Here is a 15666-nt window from a genome sequence, read left to right as displayed (position 1 = left end):
ACTGACCCTTCTGGGGACATCCTGAAGGACATTGTGAAGGGGAATGGTCCCAGGGGGCAGAACATCGAGCAGTGCACCTGGTTGTTCACTTTGTTTGAAAGAAGAAATGACCAGACATGTGATTATATTGATATATTAGCTCCTGGGCTGTGGCCAATGGCTTGGCTGAATTGTCAGGGATTTGGAAGGAACATGATTGGAAAATTTGTGACACGGAAATTTGGGGAAGAGGTATATGATAAAACTCTCTGAATGGGCAAAAAATGTGAAGATATTTGTGTTCCGAGAAAAAACTCACAAAGAGTGACCTCAGCAGAGGAGGATCTTAATAATCAAGTGGATAGGATGACCTGTTATGTGAATACCGTCAATCTTTTTTCCCAGCCACCCTTGTCATTGCACAATGGGCCCATGAACAAAGCAGCCATTTTGGCCAGGACAGAGGTTATACATGGACTCAGCTACATGAGCGTTCACTCACCAAGGCCAACCTGGCTAAGGCAATCACTGAGGGCTCAATCTGGCAGCAGCAGAGACTGACACTGGGCCCCCTGCATGGTACCATCCCCCTGGGTGAACAAGTTGATTATACTGGACCACTTCCATCCTGGAAAGGGCAGTGTCTTGTTCTTAATGGAATAGATATTTACTCTGGATACACATTTGTCTTCTCTGAATGCAAGTCTTCTGCCCAAATTACCATCTGTGGATTTACGAATGCCTTATCCACTATCGTGGTATTCCACAGAGCATGGCTTCTGATCATGGAAATTAGTTCTCAGCAAATGAAGTGTGGCAATGGGCCCAGGCTCATGGAATTCACTGGTCTTACCATGTTTTCTGCCATCCTGAAGCAGCTGGTTTGATAGAATGGTGGAATGGCCTTTTGAAGACTTGGTTACAGTACCAGCAATAGTGGCAATCCAGGCAGGACTACTAATGGCCCAGACCTTTCAGGAATGAGAGTTTGGGTCACCCCACCAGGTAAAGAACCATGACCAGCTGAGGTGCTTGCTGAAGGCAAAAAGAATGCAGAATGAATAGTAGAAGAAGGTAGTTATAAATTTCCAGTACAGCAAGATGACCAGTTACAGAAATGTAATTTCTGTTATTACAGGACTGTAATAGTTATATTTCCTTCTTGTCTTGTTATGAGTATGTTTGTGTGTGTATAAAAATAAAATATCTTTGTTTTTCCCCTCTTTATTCCTTATCATGTAACATAAAATGTATTGACTTTATTTTATAATATTTAAGTACTATGACCTGGTTATTGTCTTTATTTGGAGATTAGGTATGGTTTAAGAAGACGTGTATTGATGAGCGGTGGACTTGTGATGGTAAATTTTATGTGCCAGCTTGACTGAGCCACAGCATGTCCAGATATTTGGTCAAACATTATTCTGGGTATGTCTGTGAGGGTATTTCTTGATGAGATTAGCATTTTAATCAGTAGACTGAGTAAAGCAGATTGCTCTCCCTTATGTGGGTGGGTCTTATCCAATCAGCTGAAGGCCTGAACAGAATAAAAGGGCTGAGTAAGATGGAACTCCTCCTGCCTGACTGCTTGAGTTGGGACATTGGTCGTTTCTGGCCTTTGGACTCAGACTGAAACATCAGATGGATGGAAATATATATTTTTATGTTGTAACTATTTATATTTGATATTTATATTTTAAATATTATATATTTAAAATGTTGGTTCTGTTTCTCTGGAGGACTCTGATACAGGCATTATATCTCACATTTAAAACAACTTTATTGGGGCTTCCCTGGTGGTGCAGTGGTTGAGAATCCGCCTGCCAATGCAGGACACACGGGTTCGAGCCGTGGTCTGGGAAGATCCCACATGCCAGGGAGCAGCTGGCCCCGTGAGCCACAATTACTGAGCCTGTGCGTCTGGAGCCTGTGCTCTGCAACAAGGGAGGCCGCGATAGTGAGAGGCCCGCGCACCGCGATGAGGAGTGGCCCCCACTTGCCACAACTGGAGAAAGCCCTCGCACAGAAACGAAGACCCAACACAGCCATAAATAAATAAATAAAAAATTTTAAAAATTAAAAAAATAAAACAACTTTATTGAGGCACATTTTGCATATCATAATTTGCCCTTTTCAAGTATATAATGCAATGATTTTTTTAACCCAAATTCATCAAGTTGTCCAAAATAAATCAGTTTCAGAACATTTTCACCAACCCAATATGATCTCTCATGTGCATTTAATGTTAATCTCCATCCCCCGCTCCAAGCAATTTGTAGTTTACTTTGCATCTTTATAGCTTTGCCTTTTCTGGGTAGTTCACATAAATGGAAACTTACAATATGTGGCCTCTTGCATCCACCTACTTTGAGCATGTTTCTGCGGTTTATCCACATTGTAGCATGCATGCATAGTCTGTTCCTTTTTTATTGTTGAATAGTATTCCACTGTGTGGAAAGAGCATATTTTGTCTACCACTCACTTGTTTTGGGGCATTTCGGTTGTTTCCAATTGGGCTATTATGAATAATGCTGCTAAGAATATTCCTGTGCAAGTCTTTATGTGGATACACTCTCATTTCTCTTAGATTGATGTCTGAAGGTGAAATTGCTGGTTCACACTGTAAATTTATGTTTAACATTTTAAGAAACTGCCAAACTGTTTTCCAAAGTGGCTGTACCATTTTGCATCCCCACCACCAGTGTATGAGGGTTCCTGTTTCTCCATATATCTCCAAAATTTGTTATTACTTGTAATTTAAAATATGCATTATGTGAAAAATAATCCAAAAAAGAGTTTTAACTGGTCATTGAGGAAGCTAGGGATTTTGAGAAGTAAAAGACCCTCTCTCAAAAACTGACTGCGGTCCTCCAACGGGCAGAGGGCGCTCCGAGCCAAGACCTCTTCTCCTATCCGTTACAGCGCCATCTTAGCGAGATCCCCGTTGCTAGGAGACGGAGATGCGTCTTTTGGTTTGGGAGCCTTGCCTCACCGCTATCCCAGGCTATCTCTTGCCTGAGGTCTGAGATCTAAGGTCCAACTACCCTCCAGGGGCAGTTCCAGAAGTCACCTTTCTGGGGACATTTTCCTCCTACCCCCTCTAGCGCTGGCCCTGGCAGGCGGAGGATCCTCGCCCAGATCCAGCTATGTCTAAGAAAGGGAAAAAGGCCAAGATGCCCCTGTCCGATGAGGAGCAGCTGCTTCTGTTTCAGCAGAAGTTGCTGGCAGAGGAGGAGATGGCCAAGAAGAAAGAGAGGCTCCTGAACCAGTTCTTGCAGGTGATGGATTTTTGCATTAACTCTCTGCCCAACCCCACACACCCCCTGCACTTGTCCTGTTGCCTTGACCCTGTCATTGTGGTAGCCTCATTTTCATGCTAGCCTCCGCTCCTCTGGAAATCTTAAGACCCAGATATACTTAGATTTCAAGCAATATTTTCTGGGGGAAGGGGCAGTTCTCTGTGAAGCATGGAGGGAGGAAGGTGGTGTAGAGCTTGACAATCACTCCTGAGCCCCAGAACTGGGACAGTAGGTGCTATCAGCTGTCTGAGCTGTCTGAAATTGTGATATTCTCCCTCGAGGCGGGTCATTACAAACAATATCCTGCTCTGATGCTTCCACCCAGAAGGAAATTCACCCTAGCCCTCCCTAAAATGCCATTGGGCTGCTCCTGTCTTACTTCAGACCCTCCCAAAACAAGCACAGGAACTCCTGAATGTTAGCCATCAGGAGCTTTGGTCCCTCAGAAAAGAAAAAGCGTGATCTTGTTTGTTGTACTGTATCAGGACTTTTAACCCTGACCTCTGGGAGGGGGTGGTTATTTATTCCTTCACACAGGACAAGCTGGCCAAGGAGGAGCACAACAGTGCTCTGAACCTTAAGAAGATTAACACACAGTGGAGGACGGTCCTTCGGGAAGTCAAGACCAGAGAGCTTCATAAGGACATTGAGATCCTCAGCCAAACGTTTGAACGAGTGGTGGACTGCAAGGACAGTGTCATCAAGGCAAGCTCTCTTCCCAAAGAAACACTTGAATATGACTGTCTTGATCTCTTAATAGAATGGGCCTAGTGACGTAATTAATCTTAAAGCCCTCCCAAGACACAAGAAATGAAAACTAGAATATTGAGCCGTCATCCTTCTCCCTCTGTTAGAGGAGCCATTCTCCTTGGTCATCTACTGCCTCAAACCAGTACTATATTAGAGTTGTAAGGCACAGTAGACATCACCCAATGACTTGAACTTAGTCCTATACCTTCATTTCAATATAAGAAGACTCAGTTCCAGAGGCAGGAACCAGTTTGCTCAAGGTCACACAGCTAGTCAGTGAGAGAGCTGTGACTACACACGGATTTCTTGATCCCCACTCCAGTGCTTTATTCAACCAAACTGTTTGGCCTCTTTGATTCAACTTCAGTGGCCCTGGATGAGGTTGAGAAGATCTCCATCGGTAAGAGCAGTTCTGTCTCTAAGCAATTCAATCAGCCAACCTTATATTTTTGGGAAGTTCTTGAGTTGAGTATATACCATCTTTTCTTCTAAGGGATTTTTTCTCTTGAGTTCCAAATCCCTTATTCAGGATCCCTCGATATCTGTTCCTGGCTGTGTCACTGTCCTCAAAACTGAGCTCATGAGCTCCTCCTTCTCTAGCCAGACCCATTTCCCATCCTCCACCATCTGATCTTCCTCATACTCTCTATTTGGGTGGCTGGTACCATTCACCAGATCACCCAACCCAGGAATCTGGGAATCATCCCAGCTTTTGCTTCCATTCCTAACTTCTGTTACTAAGTCTTGTATAAATCTTCTGCTTAAATATTTTTCAAAGTCACATCCTGCTCTTCTTCCCCACTGTCCTGCTGTAGGTGAGACGGGCACTATCTATTGCAATAGTCTTTTTATTTTTAAATTTAATTTTATTTATTTATTTGGGGCTGTGTTGGGTCTTCATTGCTGTGTGTGGGCTTTCTCTAGTTGTGGCGAGCGGGGGCTACTCTTTGTTGCGGTGCGCGGGCTTCTCACTGTGGTGGCTTCTCTTGTTGTGGAGCACGGACTCTGGGCACGAGGGCTTCGGTAGTTGTAGCGCGAGGGCTTTGGTAGTTGTAGCACACGGGCTCAGTAGTTGTGGCTCACAGGCTCTAGAGCGCAGGCTCAGTAGGTGTGGCGCACAGGCTTAGTTGCTCCGCGGCATGTGGGATCTTCCCCGACCAGGGCTCAAACCCGTGTCCCCTGCACTGGCAGGTGTATTCCTAACCACTGCGCCACCAGGGAAGTCCTCACCAGGATTATCTTTCTAAAGCAAATATCTGATCCTGTTACTCCACTGTGTAAATCTCCTTAGTGGCTCCCCTCTTCTACAGAAAAAATCGAAACTCCTTGGAAGGAACATCAAACATCAAAGCCCTTCATGATCTGGCCTCTACCTGTACCTTTCACATAGCCAGCCCTCTTTCCTGTGCCTTTGCACATGCCATTCCCTATCTCCCCAGTTTTCCTGGCAAACTCTCACTCCTCCTTCAAGAGTGATACAAATGACATCTCTGCTACGAAGCCCTCCTCAGTGCTCTTAGTCAGATGTAGGCACTAAGTCCTTTATATCCCATTGTCACTGGGAAGTCATCAACCTCATAGCATTTTCCATGCTGTAATTTCTTTTCAGAATTTACGAAATCGGAATTTAATCTGAACTTTATACCTGTTTTTTTTTGTTTGTTTTTTGTTTTTTCAGAATTTATTGTAATTTTCTACTTATATAACTTTTCCTACTGCAAGACTTCAAGCTCCTTTGGGGGCAGTGAGAATGTCTTTTCATCTCCGAATCTTCGGCATCCAGCACGGTGCTGGTACATAGCAGGTTTAGTAAACATTTCTTTTTTTTTTTTTTTTTTTTTCTTTTTGCGGTATGTGGGCCTCTCACTGTTGTGGCCTCTCCCGTTGCGGAGCACAGGCTCCGGATGCGCAGGCCCAGCGGCCATGGCTCACGGGCCCAGCCGCTCCGCGGCATATGGGATCCTCCCAGACCGGGGCACGAACCCGTATCCCCTGCATCGGCAGGCGGACTCTTAACCACTTGCGCCACCAGGGAGGCCCTAGTAAACATTTCTTGAGTGACTGAATAGTCTTCCATTATCAGCACCTATTTCAGATCTTTTTCATACCAAACATATAAGGTAAAAGCTAGCAATGTAGTAGTTTACAGTGAGTGGATCATGTGGGCATTTGGTAAATGCTTTTTTGCTTTATTCACTTAATTTGTTTTACTTTTTTGAATAGGTAGTTCACTCACAATATTCAAAATTCAAAAGATCAAAAAGTTATATAGAGAAAAGTTCCCTCCCACTGGTGCCTTTCAGCCACCCAATGCCCCTCCCAATGATTTTAGTTTCATGAGTAAACCTTTTTTTTTTTTACACAAATGGTAGTATTACATAGTGTTCTGCCCCTTGCCTTTTTCACTTAATAATATATCCTGGGGATTATTCAACATTAGCCAAGAGCTTCTCATTTTTCTTTAACAACTGCATAGTATACTGTATTGTAGTTTAACATGTTACTTTGTCCTCGGTATTTCCTGTGTCTTGGTAATTCGATCTAGAAGCTTGCAGGTGTTGTGTTCTTCTATTAGGAGGCACATTTGTGATGTTAGCCGCTGTTGATTATCCATTAATTCATTGGGGCTTGCAAAATGCTGATTTTCTAATAGTATTCTTTTTTCATTTATTAGTTTGAATACTTCTATAAAGAGATACTATCATTTACCATTCAGTTACCCAGAGGTATACTTTATATAAGAAATGCTTATATACACTATAGTTTACATAAGAAATGCTCTTTCTCTTCCCTTTATAAACCAGTTTAAAAAAAAAAAAAGAATCGGTTGTCTGGCATCCTCTAATGGTAACTGATTTTTTTTTAAGCATCCTGATAAACTCATAATCAAACATATTTGATATGTTTTGATCCATTGCAGTTCTTATCCATATTGATGCTCACACGGTCCCTTTTTTTTCTAGTGGACATGTTCTCGTTTTTTATTGCTACATCACAAACCACCCTAAATTAGCGACTACGACAACAATTTATTTCACTCTCTCTCGTGGTTCTGCAGGTTGACTTAGCTTACCAGGGAGGTAGGTTCTTGCCTGACGTCTCTCGTACGGTTTTCAGTCAGATGTCATTTGGGGCTGCAGTCATCTGAAGGCTTGACCGAGCTGGATGTGTAAGAGGACTGGCAGTTGATTCTGACTATCCGCTGGGAGCTCAGCTGGGCTGTCGACTGGAATGAATGCTTCCACATGGCCCCTTCACCAGCACTGGCTTCTCACATTCAAAAGTGGCAGAGCCAGAGCTCCCAGAGCCAAAGAAGTGGATTTAGGGACTAGGGGAAATAGGAACTAGCTAGCCGAATACATTTTTATTTTCTCACATAGATGCCACTCAGCCAAAATGGTAACTCTGTGTTTCCTACCCAGTCGTTAGTGAAGGACCTGTCAGAAGCTGAGGAGCAGTACGCCCACGCGCTGCGCAGCCACTTGCACAACATCGACCGGCTCTTGGCCCTGCAGAGATGCCGGCTCAGCCTCCTAGAGGAAAGTTACAACGTGGAGCTGGAGGCCCTAACCAAGGAGTTTGAGACAGAAAGGTATGGGGACCTAAGAGGAGATATGGGGGGGTTGAGCCTAGGGGACTATCCAGAGCCTATGTCAAGATGCTGGCTGTAAGCAGCCACCCACTTTCAACTATCAAAATCCTACCCATCTACCTCTCTGGGGGACAGGGATGGGAAGGAGACTTTTCACTGCAACCTTTTGTACTTTTTGATTTTTGTATCATATGAATATATTACCTATTCACAAATCAAAATAATTTTATTCATTCTTTCTGACCCTGAAAAGAATAGAACCCGCCTTCCCTCTGTTCTTCTTCAGTACCTAAGAGTTTGTACCATTCATATAGTTTTATTATATACTGCTTTGCATTGTCATTATTGATCCCTATGCTTTATGCCGCAGAGCAGAGACAGTATCTTATCTCCTATAGGAAGACAATTATTGACCAACATGAAAAAGAGATTCACTACCTACAAGATGTCTTCATGGCCATGGAGCAGAACTGCATAGATTCTGAGTACGAAAGCAAGCTGGAGTTCCAGAGCATGTGGGACGATCTCAAAAACAAGGTACAGAGGGAGAGCAGAAGGGCAGGAACTGGGAGAAAGTGAGAGAAAATCGCTCAAGGCTAGTAGAGCTAGAAGAGATCCCTTTAACCAACATAGCCAATAAAATGCCTGTTGCCGCTGTAGGTACCCCTACTGCTTTTTGTAATTTTGTGAAAATTGGTGGGGAGGGAGAACCATTCTGAAATGTCAAGGAAGTGCATTTTAGAGCTAACGCACACCAAGGAGATCATCTGGCTTCACCCCTGTGATTTGTAGATGAAGAAATTAAGGCCCAAAGAAGTGAAATGACCTGCCAAAGTCATGCTGCTGGTCTGTGGTAGAGCCAGGGGGAGAGTCTAGTTCTCCTGTCCCTTGGCCCCAAGAGCTTCCACCACCCTGGAGGCTGCAGACTTAGCCAACCTGCAGACCTGGATTTGGGGGGTGGGGCCCTTTGCTTCTTTTTGGCTGCGTTGGGTCTTCATTGCTGTGCGCAGGCTTCCTCTAGTTGCAGTGAGCAGGGGCTACTCTTCCTTGTGGTGCGTGGGCTTCTCATCACGTTGGCTTCTCTGGTTGCGGAGCATGGGCTCTAGGCATGCGGGCTTCAGTAGTTGTGGCATGCGGGCTCAGTAGTTGTGGCTTGTGGGCTCTAGAGCGCAGGCTCAGTAGTTGTGGCGCACGGGCGTAGCTGCTCCGCGGCATGTGGGATCCTCCTGGACCAGGGCTTGAACCCGTGTCCCCTGCATTGGCAGGTGGAGTCTTAACCACTGCACCACCAGGGAAGCCCCCGCTTTGTTTTTATTTTGCTTCATTAAAAATTTTTATAAGCTTTCTACATTTAAAAATTGGAAGATTTCACATAAAAATCAAAATTTTCAGCTTCCCTTGAAAAATGTAAAGATCTGGTAACACTGGGCTACATTCCAAATGGAGACATTCATGTGAAGCTGAGCAGCTGTGCTCCCACCCCCCCAAACACACATCAATGGAGCATTTCCTCTCTGGTTTGCCACAGGCCCCATCTAGCCCACAGCGCTTATTTATATCATCTGCCTGGTTTGTAGGCATTTTCACTGGCAACCTCTGCACCATGCTGTGCTACAAACAGTTCAAGAGGAGGAGGTTGCTGGTGGAAGTGAAAGGGTGCTAATAGGGTAATTCCAAGCACTGGCTATTTTGGGGCCACTTCCCAGAATTTAGAAGAGAAGCACTTTCTAAGACTGCAACATGAGCATATAGTAGAAGATCTGTGGAGAAGGTTCCAGGATGCACTCAAGAATTACACTGATGCCACAGAGGATCGAAAGATCGCCTTCGAGACTCTAAAGGTAAAGGACGAGAAGAGCTCCAAAGAGATTGAAGCACAGATGAAAAAAATACGGAGACTACAGGTTAGTGCAGCCCAACTGAAAGACTTACTGCTTTAACTGTTCCATTATCCCCTGTTCTTCTTTCCCCAGTTTCTACTGGGCCTCATCACTGGCTGGGGAAAGATGGTATGCTCTGGTATCAGTCCCCAGACAGTCCTTTTACCTGCTCGCTGAAGACCCTCACCTAGTCAAGTGTTTCCTCTGACTTACCCTGTTCCTCTAGGATTCCATAATTATTTTAAAAGGCAAGATCGTGGTGCACGGCCGCGAGAGTGAAGAACAGAACCAGGACATTCGTGATGACAAGGAGTTGGTCCTTGTACAACTGCGAAAACTTAAGGCCCAAAGGACTCAGGCCCGGGGGATATCACAGGAGAACTTAGTCAAACTCACCCTGGAAAGTAATGCCACCCTCAAGGCCCTGAGGAAGATTGTCGACAAGGTAACAAAGGGGAGAGGGCAGCCAGAACAAAACCAAGGAACACGGCTCCCTGTGAAGCGAAAGGGGCTGGGGAGACATAGAGGGCTTCCCCCTGCTTCCTGCCTGAGTGCACACTTGGAATGCCTATTGTATTCCATGTTCCCTCTCCTCTCACATTTTAAGTGAAATTAGTTCATGATGAATGAATTTTAGAAGAGTATAAAATCCTTGGAATAGTGCTTGGCACATAGCTCTCTCTGTTGGATGTATTTATTACTTTTGTCTCCCATTTGGATGAGTAGCTCCCCTGGATTGAAGCAGGGGAACCAAATCCACTATTTCCCCTCCCCACCCCCTTTCCTAATGAAAGGTCTCTTCTTGCTTCCAATAGGGTGAAAAGGTCCTTAAACTTGCTGAAATATGTAGGAAATTTGAAACAGAGGAAGAAAAAGTGCTGCCTTTTTATTCGTCGGTATTGACTCCTGAGGAGCAGGAGGACATAGAGAAGATTGACCCAGAGGGGTTTAATGAGGAGCTTGGAAAGGTAAGCTTCCTACTGCCTGGAGGCCACCGCCCAAGGCTGGGGCTGCGCTTGCTAACGGGTGCTACCACACCCCTTCTCCCTTTAATTCAATTCCCAGGTGATAATGGACTACATAGGGATGGAGAATTTCTGGAAAAGGTACAACAAAGTGAAACTGGAGCAACTGAGCCTTCAACACAGACGTGCCCAGTTGTTAGAAATCAATGAGAAGCTGCGGGAGATGCTCAAGCAGTACTTGGATGGCATCTCAGTGAGTGATGAAGTGCTGAGCCAGCTCAGCCCACGCTTCATCGTCAATCATCGCAGCAACTTACCCCAGCCCCCATCCACGCCTACAGCCCAGCCAGGTGACCAAAAACCTCCAGCCACTTACAACATCATTGAAGCAGCCCATGTGATCTCCCACATCCTGTGATACAAGGAGAAAATCTCTTTTCAACCCCCAGAGAATGTTTTGAGAGACCTGAGAACTTTGCTATTAAAAATCTCCATGGAGTTTATGAGCTCCTTGTATCTTTGCCATGTTGGATAGAACAGTCTACTTGGAGGACACTAGGAATACAGCGGCCCTAGGGGGTAAAGAGAATAGCTAGGCAACTACCCAGAGGCTTACTTCTCAGTGATGGATTGCTCCTCAGTCAGGACACCATGGGAGCCAAAACGCATACCTTCGGGACCCAGAAATCCTATGGTCCTTGGGGTAAGTTAGGACAGGAAGAGGAGGGCCAGGAGAAGAGATCCAAAGCCTCCAACCACTCCCATGCCAGGCAAGACCCAACTAAGAATGCCCTTTCTCCCCAGCCCTTTCCCTTTTTCCCACTTACAAAGGTAGCAGCAGAAAGTATCGGGTGAAAAATGCAAAGGTTTTAAAAAATTGTTTATTTCTTTTTGTTCTTGTTTCGTTTCTCTTCCTTGAGCTTCTTTTTGGAGACTTTAGGTCTGCTGGCCTTTTTGTATAGGTGATACCCAATGAGGCCCAGGAGGGTTGGCACCATGGCCATGCCTACCAGAGGCAAAATGCCCTTCACCAGCTTTTGCCAGTAGTTGGCTCGGATCAGTGCAATGAGCTCCACGTCAAAATGCAGCTCTGCATCCGCTGGAGGCAGAGAGGAGGTGAAGGTTAGAATCCCTGTGCATGTTACCCAGGACTCAAATCTGAATGAAAGGCGGGAGGGCAGACCACAACCACAGCACCAACTGTAAAGCTGGCAAGATTTAAATGTGGGGCTGAGTTCTCTTACAAAGGCAGAAGCAGAGGAGGGTTATGAGCTATCTAGTTATAGTCACGTTTACCTCAAATATACAAGTGTGGCTTGTATTCACTGACAGGTCTTTGCCAGGATAGGAAAACTTTCTGTGAAAAGTACTTGTAAAGTCCATTTGTAAGTTAGAGACCTCTGTACTAACTGTATTCCATTTCTAAACAGCCATATATCTTTGCAGGGCTGAAATTAATTGGATTTAAACTAGACTTTTTAAAATTTCACCAACCAATAAGCACACCTCAATGTGATTGTTAAAAAAAAAAAAAATAGGTGTTTCAACGTAAGGGCTAGAGAGGAAGAAGGATGTGGTTTAAGAAGTAAGGAGTGGGGCTTCCCTGGTGGCGCAGTGGTTGAGAGTCCACCTGCCGATGCAGGGGACACGGGTTCGTGCCCCGGTCTGGCAAGATCCCACATGCTGCGGAGCGGCTGGGCCCGTGAGCCATGGCCGCTGAGCCTGCATGTCCAGCGCCTGTGCTCCGCAACGGGAGAGGCCACAACAGTGAGAGGCCCGCGTACCGCAAAAAAAAAAAAAAAGAAGTAAGGAGTGGAGGAATGGACAGGAATGAGTTGGGGGAGAAATGCAAACAAGCAGCACTGGAAATGAGGAGGTAACAGAACTTTGGGTAAAAGAATTTCTCTTTAGTCCCCTGACCCTCTCTATGGGTCTCTGTCTAAGCTGGAACTCAGATAAGAACTTTTATCCCAATACTCTGAAGTACAAGTCATTTTCGCTAATAGAACATTTCTTATAACCAAAAGCAAGAGATATGCATCTTGGGAAATCTGTCCAGTCTCAGGCCTTCAAAAATAGGTATCAGCAGTGACCTGTGAGGGCTTTTAAAGTTAGGGGGTAGGCTTGGCTTTTTTTTAAACTTATTTATTTTTAATTTTTATTTATTTAATTTATCTTGGTTGCACCAGGTCTTAGTTGCAGCATGCATGTGGGATCTAGTTCCCTGACCAGGGATCAAACCCGAGCCCCCTGCATCGGAGGGAGGATTCTTAACCACTGCACCACCAGGGAAGTCCCAGGCTTGGGTTTTAAAAGTTGTTTTTTGTTTTATTTTGTTTTGAATTACTTGACTGTGATCATTTTTACTATCTCTTTCCTGGTGGAGGCTGAAAAGAACGGTGGAGATGTGGTGAGAAGCCATGCCAACTGCACAACCAACAGTTTGGAGTTGTAGGAAAAGGGCAGGAAAGAAGTCCAGAGTTCTCGGAGAGGTGGCACAGGCAGCAGACTCATGTGGCTCAAGCAGGTGTCTCCTCCCTAAAAAGTTGCTGTCTGCCAGAGGACAAGCCAGTGGCTTTAACAGGTTATACGTTCCTAGTCCCTGCTGGTGATCTGAGGAGGAAGAAGGTGGCCCTGCAGAAGGAAGCCTCAGCCACTCCTGTACCTTTCAGCAAACTGGGTTTAGACTTTCTCAATCTCCAGACAAAGTGCATAGCTCCTTGTATGTAGCTCTTAAAGACTGGGTTTTTTTGTTTGTTTTTGCTGCACAGTGCAGCATGTGGGATCTTAGTTCCCAAATCATGGATCCAACCTGCGCCCCCTGCATTGGAAGCATAGAGTCTTAACCACTGGACTGCCAGGGAAGTCCCCGGGCCTGGGTATTTTGATAGCCACAGAGAGAGGCCTAGTCAGATTACCTGGGATAGATGGTGGAAATCCCCGTTTTCCATAGGCCAAGTGAGAAGGAATGATTACCCTTCGCTTCTCTCTGAGGGAAGGAATGTTAGTCATAGCCAGAGGTGGGAAGAGGTGGACCAGCCACCTCAGTCCATCTGAAGCCCCACCAACAAAACCCTCTGGATATTCACACTCAAAACGTGAACTTTCCCATCTGAGCACCAAACAGGTTGACCAGCCAAGGCGTCCATCCCCCCGCATGTCTCAACTCCACCAACAAAATCCACAGCCAGAAAGCCTGAGACTTCATCCAAAGCCTCAGTGCCCAGTGACCTTGACCTGCCCAGTGTGAAGCCAAGGCCCATTCTCCTGCCTCCTCTAGGAGCAGGGATAGCAGAGCCATGCAGAGGGGGTACCCAAGCCCACCTGCCCAGATACTCACCCCACACACATGTCTAGAAGGCTCTGCTCCAGACCTTGAGGAAGAAGACACAACTGAATAGGAAACTACCTACATTCCCCAAATCCCAGGAGAGGCGGCTCAAAGGCTCCCCATGGACCCTCAGTTGAGCTCCCCACTGCTGGAATCTCTGGCTTCCAATGTGGTATGGGGCAAGAGGAGTTCTAGAAGCGGGGCTTGAACCTCAGGAGGTGGCTGGTAGAGCCCTGGGGTCTTATTCCAGGGGACATTTCCACTGTAGCTTAGGAGTTGAAGAAGCTAAGCAAGGGCTTAGGTTGGGAAGAAGTGGAATGGGAGGTACGGCTCACATACCTGGTATCACCTGCTTTTGGCCAAGTTCTATAACCAGAGGATCTCTGGTCAGAGAAGTGTCAAAGATGCGTCCATCTACCAAGCTGCCCTGGGTTGGGGGGAGGGTGTGGAAAGAGCTTCTAGAGCACACACCTAGTACCTCTGCCTCCTAGCAGGGCGCGCACACACCTGGGCCTCGGTCGGCAACCCCCTTGCGACTGCTGCCTAGCATTCCCCTCGGGGCAGAAAGGGCTGGCGCTTCTCGGAGATCCCTCCACCCTTCACTTCTCAGGGCCCGGGAGGAACTGGCGGAAAAGCAGGGAGGTAAAAAGGGTAGGGAAGAGGAGCGCCCCTCCCCCGGCCACGTGCTGGAGGACCCCCAGAGCCGGAGTGACTCGCGAACCGCTTGCCACGTGTCCGAGCTAAAGCTGACGTGTTGCTGCAGGGCGCCGCCCACCCAGGCCCCGCCCCGGCCCCCCAGGCCCCTCACCGAGTAGTGTATGTGAAGCGTGTCTCCAAAGGCAGCAGGCTCAGCACACGGTTCCGGGGGCTCCACCTATGATCGCGCTACAGGAGTCACGGAGGCTCCTCCGAAGATCCCGTTCTTGCCCTTAGACTCAGCACCCCCAATTCAGTCCCCGCACTGCCTCTCCTCCCCGCTCCCAGGTTCCTTGAGACCCCGGCATTCTCCTCACGAGGCCCGACCTCCACAGAGCCCGCCCGGGACTATCTCCTCCTCACCAGGGTCTCTACTTGGAGGGTCCGGACGGGACTTTCGGTTTCGAGCCCAGCCTCAGCCCGGCACACCGCCCCACTGAGCAGCAGCAGCAGCAGCAGCAGACGGAGCGGGAAAAGTGAGGGGCGCAGGGTCATGACTGGATGGGGGCAGGGCACGGGACACCCAGGACAGGCTGTTGGGCGGCAGCGGCTAGGACCGCAGTTCCTTCTGCGCCCAGGCCAGACTGGACGGGACGGGGCGGGTCGCGACGCGCGCCAGCTCCTCCTCCCGCAGCCCTTCCTCCACCTTGTCCCCACCTCCTGGAGGGAGGAGGCCGCGGGAGCTCTCCCTGCCCTTTGAGATTCTGACCTGTCCGTTAGCCGTTCGGTCTCATAGCGAGGGGCTGGGCACATAATGGCACCCATTTACGATTACCTACTGTGTTCCAGACACTTGTCTGTAATCCTCAAAACCACCTTGAAAGGTAGGCATAATTGTTTCCATTTTAGATGAGGAACTGGGTGTTCAGGTTAAGTAAGTTGCTCAAGGTCATCTAGCTAGGTGGTGACAGAGACAGGATTCAAACCCAGAACTACCTGAGTCCAGCCAGTTTGCGCTCTGGTCTTTCCTCTTAAAGATACACGTGTCCGGGCTTCCCTGGTGGCGCAGTGGTTGAGAGTCCGCCTGCCGATGCAGGGGACACGGGTTCGTGCCCCAGTCCGGGAAGATCCCACATGCCGCAGAGCGGCTGGGCCCGTGAGCCATGGCCGCTGAGCCTGCGCGTCCGGAGACTGTGCTCAGCAACAGGAGAGGCCCGCGTACCACACACACACA

General features: G+C 47.2%; 2 protein-coding genes across 4 annotated transcripts; one reads left to right on the top strand and one right to left on the bottom strand.

The window, feature by feature from the left end:
• Positions 1-2962: 2962 nt before the first annotated feature.
• Positions 2963-10954, top strand: CCDC65 (coiled-coil domain containing 65). 2 transcript variants are annotated; one of them, XM_060113127.1, is made up of 8 exons: positions 2963-3257; positions 3816-3983; positions 7451-7620; positions 8019-8157; positions 9327-9461; positions 9727-9945; positions 10316-10468; positions 10566-10954. In XM_060113127.1, the coding sequence occupies exons 1-8, from the start codon at positions 3126-3128 to the stop codon at positions 10881-10883; spliced, it is 1434 nt and encodes a 477-aa protein (XP_059969110.1). In that variant the 5' UTR covers positions 2963-3125; the 3' UTR covers positions 10884-10954. The 2 variants fall into 2 exon arrangements, with proteins under 2 accessions (XP_059969110.1, XP_059969108.1); XM_060113125.1 differs by having other exon boundaries at positions 9327-9524.
• Positions 10955-11328: 374 nt separating this feature from the next.
• Positions 11329-15092, bottom strand: FKBP11 (FKBP prolyl isomerase 11). 2 transcript variants are annotated; one of them, XM_060112609.1, is made up of 6 exons: positions 14856-15092; positions 14605-14670; positions 14136-14223; positions 13806-13839; positions 13384-13454; positions 11329-11564 (listed from the first exon to the last, which is right to left on the bottom strand). In XM_060112609.1, the coding sequence occupies exons 1-6, from the start codon at positions 14985-14987 to the stop codon at positions 11347-11349; spliced, it is 609 nt and encodes a 202-aa protein (XP_059968592.1). In that variant the 5' UTR covers positions 14988-15092; the 3' UTR covers positions 11329-11346. The 2 variants fall into 2 exon arrangements, with proteins under 2 accessions (XP_059968592.1, XP_059968594.1); XM_060112611.1 differs by lacking the exons at positions 14136-14223; positions 14856-15092.
• Positions 15093-15666: the final 574 nt, after the last annotated feature.

The sequence above is a fragment of the Mesoplodon densirostris genome, chromosome 11 (genome assembly GCF_025265405.1).
Source record: "Mesoplodon densirostris isolate mMesDen1 chromosome 11, mMesDen1 primary haplotype, whole genome shotgun sequence".
NCBI classification, from domain to species: Eukaryota; Metazoa; Chordata; class Mammalia; order Artiodactyla; family Ziphiidae; genus Mesoplodon; species Mesoplodon densirostris.
This window is presented reverse-complemented; position numbering and strand designations above follow the sequence as displayed.

Coding starts and splice junctions, on each gene's coding strand:
- CCDC65 (XM_060113125.1), top strand. CDS start 3,126: ATGTCTAAGAAAGGGAAAAAGGCCAAGATGCCCCTGTCCGATGAGGAG. Junction 9,525..9,726: donor AAAAAATACGGAGACTACAG/GTTAGTGCAGCC, acceptor CTGTTCCTCTAG/GATTCCATAATTATTTTAAA. Junction 10,469..10,565: donor TTAATGAGGAGCTTGGAAAG/GTAAGCTTCCTA, acceptor TTCAATTCCCAG/GTGATAATGGACTACATAGG.
- FKBP11 (XM_060112609.1), bottom strand. CDS start 14,987: ATGACCCTGCGCCCCTCACTTTTCCCGCTCCGTCTGCTGCTGCTGCTG. Junction 14,224..14,604: donor CGCTTCACATACACTACTCG/GTGAGGGGCCTG, acceptor CCCCCAACCCAG/GGCAGCTTGGTAGATGGACG. Junction 13,840..14,135: donor CCAAAAGCAGGTGATACCAG/GTATGTGAGCCG, acceptor TTCTTCCTCAAG/GTCTGGAGCAGAGCCTTCTA.